We start from the raw sequence: 19,083 nt of genomic DNA, 5'->3' as shown, positions 1-19,083 counted from the left end.
AAGGGCCTGCAAAGGTTCAGAAAAGGGCGACCAAAATTATTATGAGTGTGGATCAACATATCTATGAGGAAAGGTTACAATGATCTGGGCTGCTAAGCTAGGAAGAAAATATGTTTCAGGGAAGACAGAGATGGATAAAGTTAGCCATTTTGTACAGAAAGTAGATGAAGCAGATGAAGATAAGCTTCTCACTCCCTTTTCACTACAACTGAATAAAGGAAGACTAAATCCAGATAAAAGGAATACTTGACATAATTAAACTGTGGAATTCACTGCTACAAGATGTGGTGGTGGCTACCAGCCAATGGTGTCAATAGAAATGTGGGAGATGCGACCCACACCAGATGACACCCCAAGAGTGGAGTGACACCTGGTCTTGTTCTCTGCCCACTGTGTGTGTATATATAACTCTGCTGCCTTGGTTGCACAGTAGTTAAATGTCAGTACTGCAGCCACAATGTTGTGAGTTCAGTCCCAGGGCTCCAAGGTTGACTCAGCAGTCCATCCTTTCGTAGGTCAGTAAAATGGATACCCAGCGTTTGTGGGGCAATTGGCTTACAGACTGTAAACCATTTAGAGAGTGCTGATTTCACTATTAGGCAGTATAGAAATGCAAATGATATTGCTTGCTATTGCCATGTAGTGGAGGTTGCCTGCCACCACCAACCTCCCAACTGCCTAATCTCCCTTGGTGAAGGGAGCCAGGACAGTGGGGAGGAGGGCAAGGGCAGTGAACGCATGCAAGCCTCTGAGGGAGACCAAGAAGCTCACCTTCTGTCTGTGCCTCCCCTTCACTGCCTCACTTGCCTGGCTTCCCATGCCCCAGCACCCCTTCTGGGTATCACTAGGGGGTGGGCAGTGAGCCAGCTGGAGAACAGGTGAGCAAGGCCAGGGAGAGGGAGAAAGGGGGCACCGAACCAGGTGACACCAACCCTAATGGCACCACTGCTACCAGCTTATTATTATTATTACTATTATTATTATTATTATATCCCGCCTTTCCCTGCAGATCGAGGAGGGTTACAGTAAGAATAAAATACATAGTACAAACAACATAACAGAACCCCCCAACCCATTCTCATTACATAAAATAACAATCAATCACAAAGTTAAAATAATAAAATAGTTAAAACAATTTCAAAGCAAGCAGAATAGGACTCAGACAACTTGGGGCAGATGGAGCTATCCCTTGAAGGCGTCAAGGGTAGTAATATGATAGATCTCCTCCGGCAGGTCATTCCACACTTTTGGAGCGACTGATGAGAAGGTCCTCTGGGAAACGACAGCCAACCTGGTCTTCTGTGGCTGCAGTAGATTCTTCCCAAGGGATCTGAGAGTGTGGGATGGATTATATGGAGAGAGGTTTTCCCACAAGTAAACTGCACACAAGCCATTTAGTGGTAACCAACACCTTGTACAGCACCCGGAAGTTAATTGGTAACCAGTGGAGGGATTTTAAAATAAGTGTTATATGATAGAATCTGGATTTGCCAACAACCAATCTAGCTGCCATATTTTGTACCAATTGAAGCTTCTGAACTTGGCACAAGGGTAGCCCCATGTAGAGATCATTGCAGAAATCAAGACGAGAGATTACCAGCACGTATACTACCATTTCTAGGGCCCCCAACTCCAGGTAGAGTCGCAGCTGGCATATCAGCCAAAGCTGATAGCAAGCACTCCTGGTCGTCGCATCTATCGGTGATGATAACCAGGGACGTAGCCAGGATTTTGGGAAGGGGGGGGTCCAGACTAAGTGCCACCAGTATAATGGGGCTTGGGTGCGGCGGCGCAGCAGCACACACCATTTTTTCTAACCCCAAGAAACCCCCCCCCCCTTGGCTACGTCCCTGTGATAACTGCAGTGACCTGTCCAGGAGCACCCCCCCCCCAAACTGTGAACACAGTCCTTTAGGGGAAGTATGACCCCATCCAGGACCAGTTGGCACATCTCCAAACCCAGATTTGGGGTTCCTATAGTGAGTACCTCCATCTTACCAGGATTCAATTTAAGTCTATTTTTCCTCATCCAGTCCATTACCACCTTATATATCATTAAAACTTATATATTATTAAAACAGTATTACAAAAGTTCATGGAGGTTAAGTTCATCAGTGGCTACTGGTCAGCTCAGGATGGCAGTACTAGTCTCAGAGGCAGCACAGCTCTGCTTGTCAGTTTTTTGGGGGAATGTGAGGGTGGCATTGCACTCATGTTCTGCTGGTGGGCTTCCCAAAACAACTGGTGGGCAAGTGGGTAAACAGAATGTTGGATTTGATAGGACCTTGGTCTGATCCAGCATGGCTCTTATTCTGGAGTGTGTGGGCAGCAGGATTGGCCACTCAATTCTGCAGTCAGATGTATATGCTGGAAAACTGCTCTCACTTGCTTAGCTGGGAGATGCAGCTAACAACTGATTACAAGGATATAGTTTATCACCACCTCTGTCAAGGATGGGATACATTTTCCTATTTTGTGGATTTGTAGGCTGAGGAGAAATCTGCAACCTTTAAAATGTGTAATTTGTATACATTTATATAAAAGTTACTCTTTGGACTCCAACTAGTATGACCATAGAGCCTGTAACAGATGCGCATTTCTGGATCTTGTAATCCAAAAGATAACTTTTCCAAACTCTGACCCTTGCAGTATATCCAGGTTTAAAGGGAACATGAGTAATATGTAGGAATAAATATAATAGTTATCCTGCACTGGAAAATACTGCTTTTCCTTAACAGGCAAAAGGCTTAAATCCATGCTGCTAACTCTAATTCTGATGCAAAAGGGAGGGCTTATCTAAACCCAGAGGACATATGCTTTTTCTGTTAATGTTTGAAAGCAGAACAGACATATTATATATCAATTTATTTATCACTGTTTAATGCTTATGTAATACGTAATGAACTCAGCTGACAACAAATATGTACATATGCCATGAGAACTAACGCTTTCTCTGAAACTGCTTTCAGCTCTCTTAAAAATTGTTGTCCACCTTCCATCCATAAATTTCTATGGGTATATAATTTGACTGTTAAACAAGATGTTGTAGTCAGCTTGTGGAAAGTTGTTCATCATAAAGTTAAGAGGCAACAAAGAAGTAACAGTTTATGTGATGGCTTCTGAACTAATGCAATTTTACAGCTGACTCTCTTTGTCTTTTAATTGCAGTGGAATTACAACTGAACCCTGTGTTTATACTGCATTGGACTGTGTCAAGAGAACTACTACCAGCTATTGGCAGGATAATTTTCTTTCTCTGGTTGGCAATGGTTTGATTATCTGTCACAACCATAAACCGTAGCTTTTACATTTTAAAAAAAATCTAGTGGAGATGCATGCAATTACACAAAACTCTTGGCCAAATCACTCACAATCGTTCAATTCTGGGAATTACTTGCTGCTGTCGAAAAGTCCAAGCAAACAATAAGAACACCAACCAGATGGAAAAAATCTTGTCTGGTATACCTGGGAGAATAAACAAAGACAGGAGTAGAAAAGGTGGGGGGATGGAAGAACAGATAACACATGGCAAGCTTGATAGTCAAGTACTGTGGATTCTGTCTCCACATCCTCTTATATATTGTTTTCTTGGGAGTAATAATACATTTTAATGAGATGACAGGTAGTGCAGGTTGAATTCTATTAAGAGACTTACAACATTTCTGCCATTTCAAAAGAAATTCAGTGTGAACCTAACTACATTGATAGAACATGGACAATTCCTTTAGAAAACAGTCTAGCTGAGGCAGATCCCTTGATGCCATCATGGTCAATGAACCTCCCCCCCCAATCTGTCTAGATTTAAACTCTCAGTACTTACCTACATACCATACCTAACAATAATTTGAGAAGCTAAGGCAATCAGTGCCATCAGTAGGGTTGGTGTCACCCAGTGCAGTAGCTCATGGTGTCAGATTGGCCTTCTCCCATACCACACCCATACAGAATCCTTAGTAGTGTTTTTGGTACTAATGTTACTCATAAACTGTAATTCCCGTATATCATTGAATGTAATGGCAAGAGTTGTGATATAAATAACTAGCAAAATTAAAATTATACCTTTAAATTGCAATATTATATGTACAGTTTAGATGTATGTACATGTACACAATTTCATGTCGTTACAGTACAAATTTGGTAAGATGTGATGTTTTTAAATGAAATTTAAAAATACGTAGTACAAAAAAAATATAAAAATTTTAAATTTTAAAAAATGTAAATTAAAAAAACACTGAAACCTCTCCTTTCTTCTCCCATTGAGTCTCGCCCCACTCATGCCATCTCTTTTGCTGAGCTCCAGAATTTTAAAGGGAAGCAGGTGAATGACACAGCCCATTTCTTCCCAAAAGCTGATGTGTCTTCCAAGAAGCAATAGTGTCACCCCCTCCTTAGGGTGTCACCCAGTGCAGCCTGCACTCTCCACACCCCGTAGTGTACACTCACCACACACCCTTCCATGCCCAGTTAGGAAGAAAGCCTACTCAGAGTAATAGCAGTTGGTGTTCTCAAGTTTTGTTGGGTTTTCCCACATTTTGTGGAGGTGCAATTCATGAGTTACTGTTTGATCCTAGGACACCCCACTTTCAGTATCAAAGTCACTTTCAAATTTCAGAAAGGGCCAGAGATGGGAACCATGGACAGTTAGTTATCTTACAGGCAGACGACCTCACATTCAATCCTTGCCTTTCCACCTAAAAAAAGAGCTAAAATCACAGAAAAGACCCTTGGTGCAGACCTTGCAGCATTGCTGTTAGTCAGATTCCACTGCACTCGATGGGCCAATGATCCGAATCAGCAGAAAGCAACTTCAGATTGACCTCAAATCAGAAAATATCCCCACAAGCTTGTAATCATCTTGCAGATATATCCAGGGTAGGAAAAGCTCCAGCATAATGATATTTTCCACCTAGCACAATCATAATGAAGGTGAGCTCAAATGTCCTCCTCGTATTGATTGAGCAGGTTATGTGGAAGAGAGAAAACGTCCTGAAATTGTAAAAGATGGCTTCCTAGAACTCTTAGTTCCAAGACAAATGGAAGGAACATCAGTCCTTGATATAGTGAAGCACAGAGATTAGATTGATAAATAAATATATCTGAGCAACTAGTAAATAGCAATCATAACATTGTCAGATTCAGCATCTTGATGGGAGGGAAAATACACCATTGTAAACTGAAAGAATGAGGAATTAGAGCTTTTAATAAGGCAAACCTCTGCAAGAATGCTCTGCTGGTGTTTAAAACATTGTATTGGAAGCACAAAGAGAAATATGAATATATGCCCCAAATAAAAAGAGACCAAATTGTATGGTGGGAGTAAGGTGATGGTGAGATATCTCACCAAGGAGACAGATAAACAGCTGGGCTGTATTAGACTGGTTCTTTCACTTTATTAATTAGTGAACTGGGTCACATTTCCACTTACAAATAAATCACACTGCAATCCAAATTGATCCAATTGATTATGAGCCGCATCTGGTTCACACTTGCGCAGAATTGATTTATCCCAAAAAAGTGGAAAAAATCAGTGTCAAAAAGATGTAGGTTAAATGGGTCTAGCGTGTTGCCCCTCTCTCTGAATCGCTTCAGTGATTCGGTTTAAGCGCAAACCATGGTCATTTAAACCGGTTCAAACCAATTTGGGATCCAGTTTAAAAGGTCGTGGGAATGAGGCCTTAGTATAGGTATTGCATGGTTAAGTAACAAAATGAGTGCATATGATACAGCATTGTGAAATCCAAAACAGTCTATATGGAGATTTCAAAATACTGTGAGAGTGGGAAACAAGCTGGCAAGATTGTTGAGTATGTACAAAGACTGAGAACAAAGTGCTACAATATATAAACCTTAATCTAAAAAGTACCATTAGCCAATGTCATTCAGAAGCAAAATCTTGAAATCATTGTGATTCTAGAATAATGTTCTAGAACAGAACAGTGAAATATGGTAAGGTAAGCCAAAAAAGCAAACTTGGGCCTGTTACAGACCACCCAAATAAAGCTGCTTGGGGTCTCTTTGGAGATATGCTATTTAAATGATGCATGGGTCCTAAGAGTCCGGAGGTCGCGCCAAAGCCAGACTCCATTCCTAAGCACTGGAGGGCAGCTTTGGTGCAGCTTCCGGATTCTTAGGATGCATGCATCATTTAAACAGCATACCTCCAAAGAGACCCCAAGCAGCTTTATTTTGGCAGTCTGGAACAGGCCAGAATATTAGGTGAAAATGCCACCAGATCTTCCATGAAATCAGTGATTTGAAGTTCAAATATATGTAGCTGCATTTTAGAGAGACAGACTATTTGTCATTCCAGTCTGGCAGACAGCAGTTCTTAAAGTTTCTTTGCCAGTTTTGCTGCTGAAGATGCTAAAGACTGAAATGCAGACCGTCTCTATGTGAAGTCTCACTTAATCCAACTTCATGTTAGTGTTCTGCAGTGCCACCATGAGATTTTTTTCCCTTATCCCCAACAGCTCTCTATGCTACCTGCAAACCTGTTTCAGAAGGCTCCCCAAACCTCTGGAGGAATCATAGAGTTATACAGCTGGATGAAAACCCAAGGGCCCTCCAGTCCAACCCCCGCTATGCCTTATGCAAAGGGATCTTGTAGCACCTTTGAGACGAAATGAGCAAAAGAAGTTGTAGCATAAGCTTTCGTCTACAACTTTTTTCACTCAGTCTCAAAAGTGCTACAAGATTCCTTTGCATACTGATATTCCAGACTAATATTGCTATTGAATTCTATGCCAGCTATGCAGGAACAGTCAGATAAAGAACACCTGATGAACATCCAGTGTCTAAATATCTCCATTGAAGGAGAATCCACTACCCTCAGAGGAGGTCCATTCCACTGTTGAACAGCTCTTATCATCAGAAGCTCAGGACTTTTGAAGCCACAAGGGAGGGCTACTTGGAGAAAAGGATCCCAACCCCTGTTGCATGAACTGAACATTTCCATTAGCAGAACAGCCCTGTTGGATCTTAGATGGGGCGCATTATATTTCTGGACTACATTCACAGCTTGAGTACAGTGGCCTGGATCCTGAGATATCTTTCCTTCAGGACTCCTTCAGGGAATGAAAGGGACTCTGATCCAACGATGACACCTGCTGGTGCAAAGCAGCAGCATCATTAGAGGGGTGCAGGGGGTGCAGACCACACCAGGTGACACCCTGGGGGAGGGAGCTGGCGCAGCTGCTGGGTGAGCAAGAAAGGGCATCACATCCCTTGCTTGCTTGCCCAGCAAGACCCCAGATGGCCCTCCAGAGGCTACAACACTCCCCCCCCAAACATCAGGTGCTGCTAGGGGGAGCAGTGCCTTTGTTTGGGGTCCAGCATGGCTGCTCCTCCAAGCTCAGGATCCCAGACGGCCCTCTGGAGGCCACAACACTACCACCACCCCAAAAAGCAGCAGGTACTGTTCAGTGGGGCAGTGCCTTTCATTTGGGGTCTGGTGCAGCTGCTCCCCAAATGGGAGTCTGGATCCTGTAGTAAACCTTCATCCCCAGCAGTAGTCTTGCCAGGCAGTGGCAGGCCAGCTGAGGGGCAGGTAAGCAAGGCATGGGGAGGGTGGTGGGATAGCCCACTACCACCCTGCAGCAAGTGATACCAACTATAGGATGGAATGCCACTAGTGAAAGGATGATAACTTTTGCAGATTGCCCTACACTCCTGCAGCCTCAACACCACTTCCCATTCTCCTAATTTTCACCCTGCCCCCCCAAAGCAGCTTCGCAGAGGCAGTTGAAAGGAGAGAAGGACTCAAAAGTTCCACTCATAGTAAGAATCCAAGTGAATGTATACATCCAATCAAAGGCACTCAAAAATATTGCAGAACCTCAAGGCACAGAGGAAAACAAATCAAAATTATAGCATAATTGTACACAATTATGTGGAGCACAAGTATATATAGGACAGTGTGGGACTGCAGCCAAAGGTTTTAAAGGAGAAATGGCTAAAAAATAGACTGTTCTGTTACAGAGGTAGTTAGGGGAAGAAATATTAGAGGTATATGCAATAATGATGCATTTTGGCAGGGACTGAGTGAGGAAGAATTTACTTGAACTCAAAACTATATAAGGCATTTAAAACAAAAGGAACATTTGTTTTATGTACAGTGGTACCCCGGGATACGAATGCGCCGCCTTACGAAATTTCCGGGTTACGAAAAAAATCCATTTAAAAACATTTTTCCGGGTTACGAAGGTTATTTCGGGTTACGAAAAAAAATTTGGTGCTTTTCGGCGCGATTTCACACGGAATCGCGGCTTTTGCTATTAGCGCCTATGGGCATTTCGGCTAGCGAAAGTTTCCGGGTTACAAAAGCGGCGGCGGAACGAATTAATTTCGTAACCCGGGGTACCACTGTAATTGCTCTTGCAGAAGGTGGTCACGGAACAAAAACAATAACAAGGGGGAATAGGAACTCACCTTTTCTAAGATGGTAGAGGAGGTTTTTTTTACCAAGGATGTCCTGAAACATTACTGTCAGAAACTGAGAATAGTAAAAAGAGATTGTACACTTTTTCATTAAATGCTGGTGCATATACTATTCAGATACATTAGCAGTTGGTGTATTGAACTACTGAACACAACTCTCTAATGCATCTGGAACTAACTATTATGGCTGGGTAATCCACTAGTCAGACTGAATTTGTGTTTGGCGTGACCCAACTCTCTTCCTGCACCCTTCTAAATATTGACTTATTGTTCTATATCACAAGATCTCTGGGGAGCCTACATTACTAGCCATAATTCTTACACATATAAGGTATGATTCAAATTGTCCCATGCTCTTAAATGTGCATATTTTTCATAATTTCCAAGGTGGTAGCTGGTGTTAGTCTATTGTAGCAAAATAGCAGTCTTGTGTCACCTTAAGGACACACCTGTTTTACTGTTCAATTTTATTTCAAAATTTCAAAAGCATACTGGATACAAATCCACTTTGCACATGCACAACTACATGCACATGATTGGGCCTTTTAGAGAGTGGAGTTGCCTTCATAGTAGGGAGGGCAATTCATTTAACATACAGCAGATCCACATCTAAACTAGGAAGAGGGGTCCCTGTTCAGATGCAAATGGTCTTTAAATTTCTTGGACTTTGAAAATCTCCCCATTGCCCCATGGCCAGAAGGAGGATGAGCCTGCCTGCAAAAGATATTCTTCCCAGCATACCATCGGAGGACAAGCCTGCCTGCAAAAGATATTCTCCCCAGCATACCATCTTTACTAAGGACTGAAACCACATGCAGACATCTGTCTAACATCTCCAATTGTTTTTTTCCTCCTGTTTGATTTGTAACATCTTGTCTGATGAAGAAGCCCATGGAGCTTCGAAAGCTTTCAACTAGTATCTTGTGCATTTCAGTTGGTCAATTAAGGTATCACTGATGGATTTTTGTTTGGATGTGTTTAATGGCCAAGACAGCTACCCCTGCATGTTTTTTGTATTGTGAGACCCAAGATGTTTTTGACAGTCTTTTATCTCTGTTTGGGCTAGACGAAGATTATTGTTACCAATGCTTTGTCCATTCATTTGACTTTCACCACTAGCAAACAGGTTTTCCAGGGGTTTGTATTATTTTAAAATCATTGCAAAAGATTACAGTGGCCTGTTACAGACAGGCCAAATTAAAGCTGCTTCGAGTCACTTTGGAGATATGGTATTTCAATGATACATGAGTCCTAAGAGTCTGGAAGCTGCACCAAAGCTGCACTCCAGTCCTTAGGGCTGGAGCATGGCTTTGGTGTGGCTTTTGGACTCTTCGGATACATGCATCATTGAAATACCATACCTCCAAAGTGACTCAAAGCAGCTTTATTTTGGCCTGTCTGTAACAGGCCAGTGAGACTAAATAAAGGTTTGTCTAAATATCAAAGATAATGTACTTCTATCATACTAGTTTCAGCTCTCTTTAAAAACTATATTGTGCACGTAGCATGAAATACCCTCCTGCTTCCTGTTATGTTGCACTGAGGAAGCAAATCCCAAAGCAGGACATTGCTTCTGGATTATTTTATTTGCTTGGTCACTCTATATACTGCCTTTCCTCCAGTGAACTCAAGTGTATATAACTGGTTCTCTTCCTCCCCACTTTAATCTCACAACAAAAACCACATGGAGGAGGTCAGGCTGGGTAATAGGGATTGGTGCAGCATCAGCCAATGTGTTTCATGGCTTGGTGGGGACCTAACATGGATTTCTTAATTCCCAGTCCAACACTTTAAACACTTTACCACATTGGTTTATCAATACCAATGTTGTCTGCTCAGCTGCCAGACCATTTCACCTTCTAGGAGATGTGAAGAAACTTTTGGGAAAATAGTAGTTTCTTTTGTATAACTGGTCTTTCTGCTTCAGACTATTTCTTAACCTTGCTATTCCTTCTATCTCAGTCTTTTGGTCCAGCCTCAAAATCTCAGCCCAAACAGATGAGTAAGCGGATGAGCTCTCCCTTTGCCATCTACGTCATCAGAGGGAGAGAGAGACCTGCCACGTCCATCAGGCCTAGCCTAAAGTAAGCGGATGAGCCCTCCCTTTGCCATCTGCAGCATCAGAGGGAGAGTGAGGCCTGGCAGCTCCATTGGGCCTGGCCTGGACTAAGAAGAAGAGCCCTCTCTCCAGTCCATCTGCCTTTGTTCAGGCCTCAGTGGGAGAGAGGAACTGCTGGACCTGATCCCCTTCCTACCACCATTCCCGTCTCATTTTGGGTCATGTCTTTTTAGATTGTAAGCCTGAGGGCAGGGAACTGTCTTATTAAAAAATAATAATTGTAAGCCGCTCAGAGTTTTAGGGGTGAAGGGCGGGGTATAAATACTCTAATAAATAAAAAAATAAACATTTAATTGGAAACAGAGGTATGGGCTAACTCTGTACTTGTGAATACTTGCTACTGGCACATCTACCTGTGTGCTGATATATAACTTCTCCAGTGTCTATTACACCCTGCTGTTCTTAAACATGTAGCTAGCACCAACGGTGCACCCTAGGCTCACTTACCAGAAGCCTGCTGGCAATATTGAGGGGTGAGAAAATGTCATAGTCCTTCTTGAGTCACACAAGTAGTAATCCTCCCCCTCCTCTACCATGCAGTTTCACTCTGTTGGCAATTGTAGTTAGCACAGATTGTTTTTTCCAGGATGATCCTTGCATTCTAGACAACCTCATTTCCTTTCTGACACACAGAAAGCAAGGTGGGAGACAGCTGGTGTCTCTCCATTTGCATAGATTTGGCTCAGGTGCATAGAATACAAAAAGCCTCTATTATTACCCAGCAGGTGGGAGTTGAGAGAGTTGGGGCCACTTCCCAAGTTGAGGGGAAAACCATTTTGATTTGTCCACCCTCAGGGGTGCTATTTTAAGTTTTGCAGGGAATGATGAATCGTATTCAGTTAGGAGGGGGAGATGCACAGCAGGGTTCGTGAAGGCCCAGATACTTTCAGTATTAAATTGTAAGAAAAGTAATATATTTAGAAACTATTTGTTGTGGTACATTTTTATAACATCAGAACCTTGTGATATAGGTGTCTCTATTAGGCAGAACAATTATCATCCTTTCTAAAAGAAGGACTGTGGTTAGCATCCTGTGGCATAAGTCCAATTTACACCATCATAATTCACCTTTTTGGTCACTGCATTGGTTGGAATTCTGTATCAATCACACAACAACTAAATCCCTCCCCCACCGCCCTCCCCCCAAAAACACTTTTTCTTTGCTGCACAGTGATGGGCATCCTGTTGGATTGCCCAGAAGTCTCCAAAGGTCATACAAACATAGGCCCTGTACACACCAGCCATTAAGTCTGGTATGGGGTTGGAGTCAGGGCACAGTGTCCTCAGGATGCATGCCCGACTCTGCCCCCAGGGTGCCCGACACTCCATGCCACTCCACATGGCATGGGGTGTCATGGCGTTCCTCCAGTGCTGCATTCATACAACACAACACCAAAGGAGTGACATATAGCCGCGGCAATGCAGCTATGGCATCCCTTCGAGGGCACAAAAAGGATCCACTTTTTGCGGCTCCTTTTTGCACCCTCAAAAAGCTAGATTGGGACCATGGCCCCAATCCGGCAAGGAAAGTGTATGTACAGCCCCATAGAATCTTAGAGCTGGAATGGACCACAAAGACCTCCAAAGAAAGAGTCTACCATCCTCTACCATCTATTCCACTGTTAAACAGGTCTTACAGTAAAAGAAAGTTCTTCCTAATCTTTTGGCAAAATCTCTTTTCTTGTCATTTTAAGACATTGGTTTGTGTTCTAATCCCTGATGCAGCAGAAAACAAGCTTGCTCTGCCTTCTATAGGATATCCCTCCACATAGTTAAAGACAACTATCATGTCACTTTTCAGGTCTTGTCTACACTGGCCAGGATACTCCATGGACAGACCCTCCAGTCCAGTTGTTTGCACCCATGTCCTATTGTGCCACCCACTGTGACAGCCATGGTGGCAAGTCACTTACTCCTCAAAATGAGGAGCCTAGACTTGATTACATGGCTGACACAGCATTCTGACCTCAGAGCAAGCGATTCACAGCTACTGCTGCTGCTGCTGCTGCCGCCGCCGCCGCCGCCGCCGCCACCACACCAGTCATCACAAAAGGATGCATTTTAAACAGCCAGTCAGCTTTGGAATAGAGGGCTCCAATTCTTATGGGGAAGATCTGGAGCAAATTGAGTTATTTTACACTAAGAGTAGTATATGCCAAGCTTGGCACTGAATGGGCCAGGTGGCACAGCAAGATGCATTTTAAACAGCCATGATGCGGCATGGATCATAGGGCTCCAGATTCTCTGGGAAGTTGTGGATCAAACAGGGACTTATTTTACACCGGTTTAAGAGGAATATATCCTGGGTTTGGCACTGAACAAGCTGGACATTGTCAGGACTGTTCACAGTGGACTCAGGGACTGGGCCTTGCATCATCCAAACTCCTCATCAAGAGGACAGGGGGAGGCCAATTTATTTGGTCCTTGCAGACCAGACCTCAGTCTTCTTCAGGTTAAACATGTACAGCTCCCTCAGTTGTTCCACAAAAGGTCCCTGAGCTTAATGGCATTGCTATGAGTCCAGCTAAAGGAAAATAATTGGATGCTTCTCTGCCTTTCCCTTTGTTCTCCAATGGCCAGGAAATGGCCATGTGCTGCACTAGAGGAAAGATGGGTTTGGAGGGTTTGAACGGGAGACATATCTTAGTTATGCATGTGAAATACATCTCCAGATCCAAGATGTCAGACAAATATATGATGGCGAGATATCTGGATGTAAATCTGTAGTAAACATTAACCCGGGAATACTGGCCAACTGAAGATCCTAGGCAGGCATTTATATTCAGATGCATACCTCTACTGCACATGCTGTGGTAGGTGTAGCCCCGATGTTTGGAGAAGTAAGGCAATTGCCTCAGCCAGCAGATTTGGGCTGTATGTCATCAAAGAGCAGCAAACTGTAAGTTAGTATTGCATTATTCCTGCCAGACTTGGGGAAAGGTACTTGTGAGAATTTATTTATTTTAAAACACATTTGTTTATCATCTCTGAAGCTGCCAGGGCTCATGAGGCAACACAGAAGACTTACAAACAGAGAAAAAACATTTTTAAATAACAGTTGCGAAAGGCCAATTTTAACATTTTCTCTTCCATAAGCCCAAATAATAAGGCTGACTTTATACACTATGTACTCCAACTTCGTTGCGTAAGGAGGCAACACTTTCTGCTCAACCTCAGGCAGTAAAGGGCCTATAGATCAGTGTTAACTTTGGAGACCTATGGTGGATCCATGGAAACGTGTTCCCTGTAATATGTAAAGCAAGTATATGTTTCTAGAACTCTGCAAGAGTTCAACCAAAGAAGGAATGATAGAGAATATTCCAGGGGACTCCTGGAAACAAAGAACCCCATAAAGATGGAATAGTATTCAGCAGGTGTAAACAAACAAACCCACAACAGGCATATTTTAGTATGCTGAAGAGAAACACACATCAAAAATTAGCTACTTGGGCCCTATTCTTATCTAGTGTTGTTGTTTCTTCTTCACACAGAAATATGCATGAAAAAGGTTATGTCAAAATGCAGAATGTGAAATCCACATGGAGCAGGAGTGTGCCAAGAATCTTTCATTCAAAATCCATATGGATTTTACATTTTGATATACATAACTGTCATCCATTCTGATGCAAGTGTGTATTTTTCAACAGATAAAAAGAAAGCATAGAGTGGACTGTGTTTCTAACTGCAAATACATTGCTGTTCTCTTCATTGCTAGTTTGACTCAAGTCAAGGACATTTTTCATTAATAAACATGGTAGCCACTACACATTGAGTGAAGGTCCAAGGAGGACTCTGGAACAGAGGTCCAGGCTCTACTCAGCAGAAAAAGGAAGACCTCCCTAACACAATAGAACTGACTTGAAAGAACTGGAATAATATATGTTATGATATGAAGAGCACCACCTCGCTAAGTAAATTAAGTCCTCAGTCCAATATTACTCCTTCACCATTTTGTGATCTGATGTTACCGTCTCATTTTTGTGAACACTCTTGGGGGCATCTTGGCTGGAGAAAGATGGGAGATAAATGATTAAAAATAATAATAAATAAAAAACTTAATTCATTTGCTCCTCAGAATGAGGAGCCTAAACTTAATTACATGAGAATAATGACATTAGTGTCACTATTCTCCTTCTATAGATGCATAAAAATTCAGAGAACTGAGAAGTGTGGTAATGCTGGGTTTATTTCACAATTGGTGCCTACACATGACCCTCGCTTACATGGTTGCAGCTGCCTAAGCATCAGGGTCAGACTAAGGCACTGTGCTGCCCAAGGAAAGGAAAAGATGGAATCCTCCACTATCTGAAGGACTGTATTCTCTCATATTCTCACATATGAGCCTACCCATATTTTGAGATCTTCTGGGTAAGCCCTTCTGTCTGTCTCATCACTCTCACAGCTATAACTGGTGGGAACATGGGAGATGGCCTTCTTGGTGGCTGCTTCCCAGCTCTTGAACCCCTTGACAAGAAAGATTAAACTGACATTTTTTTCTTGCTATTTTTCTGCAAGCATTCTGTAGGCTCTGGGGAAATGAACCTTGCATAATGTGCTATATTGCCTATTTTTCTTTTTAATTGTTACGTCTTTGCTGGTTTAATTTTATTGATAGTTTAATTACATTTTTAGCTTATGTATGATGAGATTTTTATCCATGTTTAAAATGAACCACTTTGAGTCCCAAACTGGGGAAATGTAGGATAATAATAATAATAATAATAATAATAATTCTTCCATGGATTAAGGCACCTGCACTAGTTCAATACTAGCAATGAAGTATCATCCTCTACAGCACCTGAGGGCAACAGAATAGGTTGGGAGTAAAGGGCAGATTGAGTGGCACAAAGTTCCTGTGTCTCAAATCTTGCTGCCACCTCCCAGCATCAGCTGCTTGGGACAGATACTTTCTTGTGTGTACGTGTGTGTGTGTGTGTGTGTGTGTACATTCCTTCAAATCATCTGTCAACTCATGGGAATGTCATGAGTAATATATAGGACATACCTTTCGTCAAACAAAAAAGTGACAGGTGCCCCGCCCCCTTTTGGGTCTTAGTCCTGCCCCCCTGGGTATGTGGGTTCTAGGTCTTGGGGTGTCAAGTTTTGGGGTTCTAGATTCGGCGTTCTAGGTTTTGGTTGCCAGTTTTGGGGTTCTAGATTTGGGGTGCTAACTTTTGGGGGGTTCCGCATGAACCTCCCCTGAACCCCAAAAGGTCGGCCATTTTGGTTTTTACTAAACATGTTTTTGGGGGTGCGTGTGACCCCTCTATGAATTCGTCTCACCCTGCCCGACCACTAGGAACAGACCCCGTCCCCATAAGACCAACGGCGTAGCGGCAAGGCGGGTTCAAAGATGAGAAGTGGCGGCCATTTTTTCTGCGCCAACAAAGGTTTTCGGGGTTGTTGTGAGGTGTCTCCGAACTCGTCTTGGCCTCCCGAAGTGAACGGTTCGGAGGTCTGCAGCGATCTGAGCTTCGCAAAGGCGCGACACACGAATCCCTTCCCCTGGCCCCGCCCTCCTAGGGCAAAAAAGGTCCCCGCCCACGCCGCTGATTGGCCCAAATCTCCCTCGCCTCTGTGCCAGCCAATAGGTTCTGGTGGAGGGGGACCACGCCCTCGAGGCGCAGAGTATATGAGCAGGGGATGCTAGCGTTTGGGGTTCCGTAGGAACCTCCTTTGAAACCCAAAAGATCAGACATTTTGGGGTTTTTGCCAAAGATAATGGGGGGGGGGGGTGACCTCTCTCTGAACTTGTCTCATTCCACCCGACCACAGGGAACCGACCCCATCCCTACCCAATTAGCTGCAAGGAATGTTTGAAGGTGACAAGTGGCGGCCATTTTGATTGCGCAAAGCATAGATTTCGGGGTATGTGTGCCCCCCTCTCCGAACTCATCTCAGGACCCCTGATCACTAGGAACAGCTTTTGTGTGGCTCGGAGATTCTCCGAGGGTGTGCTGGACTGCTGGTGTTTTCAGTGTTACAAACCTGTTTTTTTCCAAGTTGGAGTGTTTCCAGGCTGGTAGAACTGGGTAGAGGGAAGAGTCCTTCACTCTTCAACAGGGGCTAAGAGATATCCAAACAATTTCCCTACTGAGCGCTCCCAAATGGAAACTAGGGCTCACACATAATGGAAGGACTGGGTGGCACATGGCACATGGCAAGCAGCGGTCTTAGTATGGAAAGAGTAGCAGCAGCAGCATTTAAAAAGTCCAAAAATGTATTAGCAAAAAACTTCCAAGTTGAGTGGCTAAGAAAGAGAGACAGGATGAAACTACTTGGGTTTACAACAACCTATAAAGAAACATTGGTATTTGATTGAAAATATTTCAGGATGCAAAGAATAACCCCTGATATCATACAAAAGATCAAGAAATATTAAAGACATGCTGATGAGGACGGCTTTTATACACCCCTCCCCCAATAGAAAACCCCAAGAGCCCTGTGTTTGGGGCACATATGCCCCCCCCCCCGCCATTATCTCTGTGGCCATTGTGCATACTGTAAATACACAACCACCGTGAAAGGATTTGTAGTCCCAAAATGGTATAAATCGACCCATTCCCGGCCTTGTAAAAGCACTTTTGTAATCTGTGCAATCCAATGTAAATGCAAGAAAATGTATACAAGAATAACAACGAGGTCTATCAAACAAAGAATAGCTGAACTGCTGTTCAATTTGAGAAATAAAGTGTCTTATTTAAAAATTTGGAATAAATGGCTAAAAATAATTTTAATATTGCATCAACTAGATAGAACAGAGTTAAGCTACTTTATGGCCATCCTGCATCGTTGGCTGATGTTACTTTCAAAATACATAAATAAGAACTTAATGTAGTCCCTGTCTAACACTCAGTGGCCACTTTGTTGAAAGTGCAGACTTCAACTCCTAAAATCTCTGGTAATATGTATATATGTGAGAATATGTATAATAGATATTTGCTTTTTAAGAATGTATGTTTTTAGAGATGGTTTATGTGATGTCCCGATACCACAACTATACTAAATGTACTTTTATTTCATTCGCTAAGGAAGGCCCTTTTGTAACATGACCGAAATGCTTTGGCCTTTTTAAGATCACAAATTTGTGACTTTGCCTCCTTTACCTCTTCTACCCACGAAGATTACATACATAGACTGTAGACTTAATTGCATTTAGGTTTGTCAGGGAAGTGAGCCTTTTTTCAGCTGCCTTAAAGACCAATAAAAACTTTTTAAAAAGAGGGCAGATACTTGGCACATGGCAAGTCTTGCATTCCCTTCTGAAGACCAATGAACATATGGCTCTGTGTAAGCTAATAGTTAATACTGGGCAGAAGATCTCCCTGCCCCATTCTTCCTCCAAATCCAGAGGAGTGTAAATTAAGAGTTTTTGCAAAAGCTGAAGAGGAAAGGGCTGTGGAGAATAAGTGGTTAAAAAGCCCTAGACATTTATTATCCTGCATCCACAGCTTCTGGGAAAAGATCAGATGCTGCTCTTTATACCTAAAAACTACACATCTAAATAAGCAACAGTAGTAGGAGTCTGAACCTCTTCCACACCGCCCTCGCCCCAAAATCTAACAACGCTGGAAATTAAGAGAGTTGGTACACATGGCTTTGGAAGCTGCACAGAACAAAAACTATACTATTTTAAAATATCACTTGTCTGCATACTTCATTTTTTTCTTTTTTCTTTTTTTTAACTCGCTGTTAAACACAAACCGGATAATTAACTTCTGTGTGTACCTTTATTCTGTACTACGACAAACAACAAAACAGTCTTTACCTGATAGAAGAAACTTCTACATTTCATCTTCTGTCTTGGTCCTGCCTCTGAAAAGCTTGACGGAGATTTTTTGAACATTCCTGAAAGCCCTCCCCTATTCCTCTCTCTTTCAAAGTGTCACCTTATTGGTTCATTTGAACAGGCTATTAATTATTATAATGTTGACCTATTGGACGGATCCTCTCTCCCGACTTTAATTTTGCTGTTGTTTAACACACCCTTCTTTCTAGCATGCCCTTCCTCTATCTTTCCGCTTGGGACATCTACACCCCGCCATGTGGCTCTCATGAGATAATAAAGGGTTTCTTATCAGATACCGTGCACTGTCCCAACTCATATTCTATCCCTCAGGGAAAAGTTGCATTGTCCAAAAAGCCATGTTTTCTATTTAATTGTTTTATATAAAGAGTTTCTCACCCAATTGCCAGGCACTGATATACAAGTTGTACAATGTATCTGTTTAAATGTATATACCTGACTGTTTTGTGTCAGTCTTTTAACATGACTTCCAATCCAGAGTTTTTTTTCTGGGTTTGCAAAGTTTGTCTAAAGGGGGTCCTACTCCCCCCTCCCTCTACAACTCCTAGCTTCCCTCCTTTTTAAGCTTTTCACTAATAAATTCCTGTCATTATAACTCTCTGCTTTGCTGTTATACCCGTAAATTAAACACTACTGTCTTTTCATCTTCCTGCACTGCAACCAGACAACAAGGCAACACTTACAACCTCCCTGTGCAGATCTCCCCCTTTGCAGAGCCTCC

The 19,083-nt window shown here is 42.7% G+C and overlaps 1 protein-coding gene across 3 annotated transcripts in view; it reads right to left on the bottom strand.

The window, feature by feature from the left end:
* Nucleotides 1–18,591, bottom strand: part of LOC149321707 (hexokinase-2-like) — a 55,897-nt gene extending 37,306 nt beyond the window's left edge. The window contains exon 1 of one of the 3 annotated variants that reach the window (XM_089527278.1): nucleotides 18,324–18,591. Coding sequence is in view for 1 of the 3 variants with exons in the window: in XM_089527270.1 (XP_089383396.1) it covers nucleotides 8,428–8,479 (52 nt within the window). In the remaining 2 variants the exon portion in view is untranslated. Of the gene's footprint in view, nucleotides 1–3,371; nucleotides 3,459–8,427; nucleotides 8,488–18,323 lie in introns of those variants that run through there. The other 2 variants (XM_089527270.1, XM_089527285.1) reach the window with 2 other exon arrangements.
* Between the last annotated feature and the right edge of the window lie 492 nt (nucleotides 18,592–19,083).

Source organism: Sceloporus occidentalis, unplaced genomic scaffold (assembly GCF_023333645.1).
Source record: "Sceloporus occidentalis isolate IW3139 unplaced genomic scaffold, rSceOcc1.0.p SCAF_1, whole genome shotgun sequence".
Taxonomy (NCBI): domain Eukaryota; kingdom Metazoa; phylum Chordata; class Lepidosauria; order Squamata; family Phrynosomatidae; genus Sceloporus; species Sceloporus occidentalis.
Note: the sequence above shows the minus strand (reverse complement) of the source record. Positions and strands in the feature narration are given on the sequence as shown.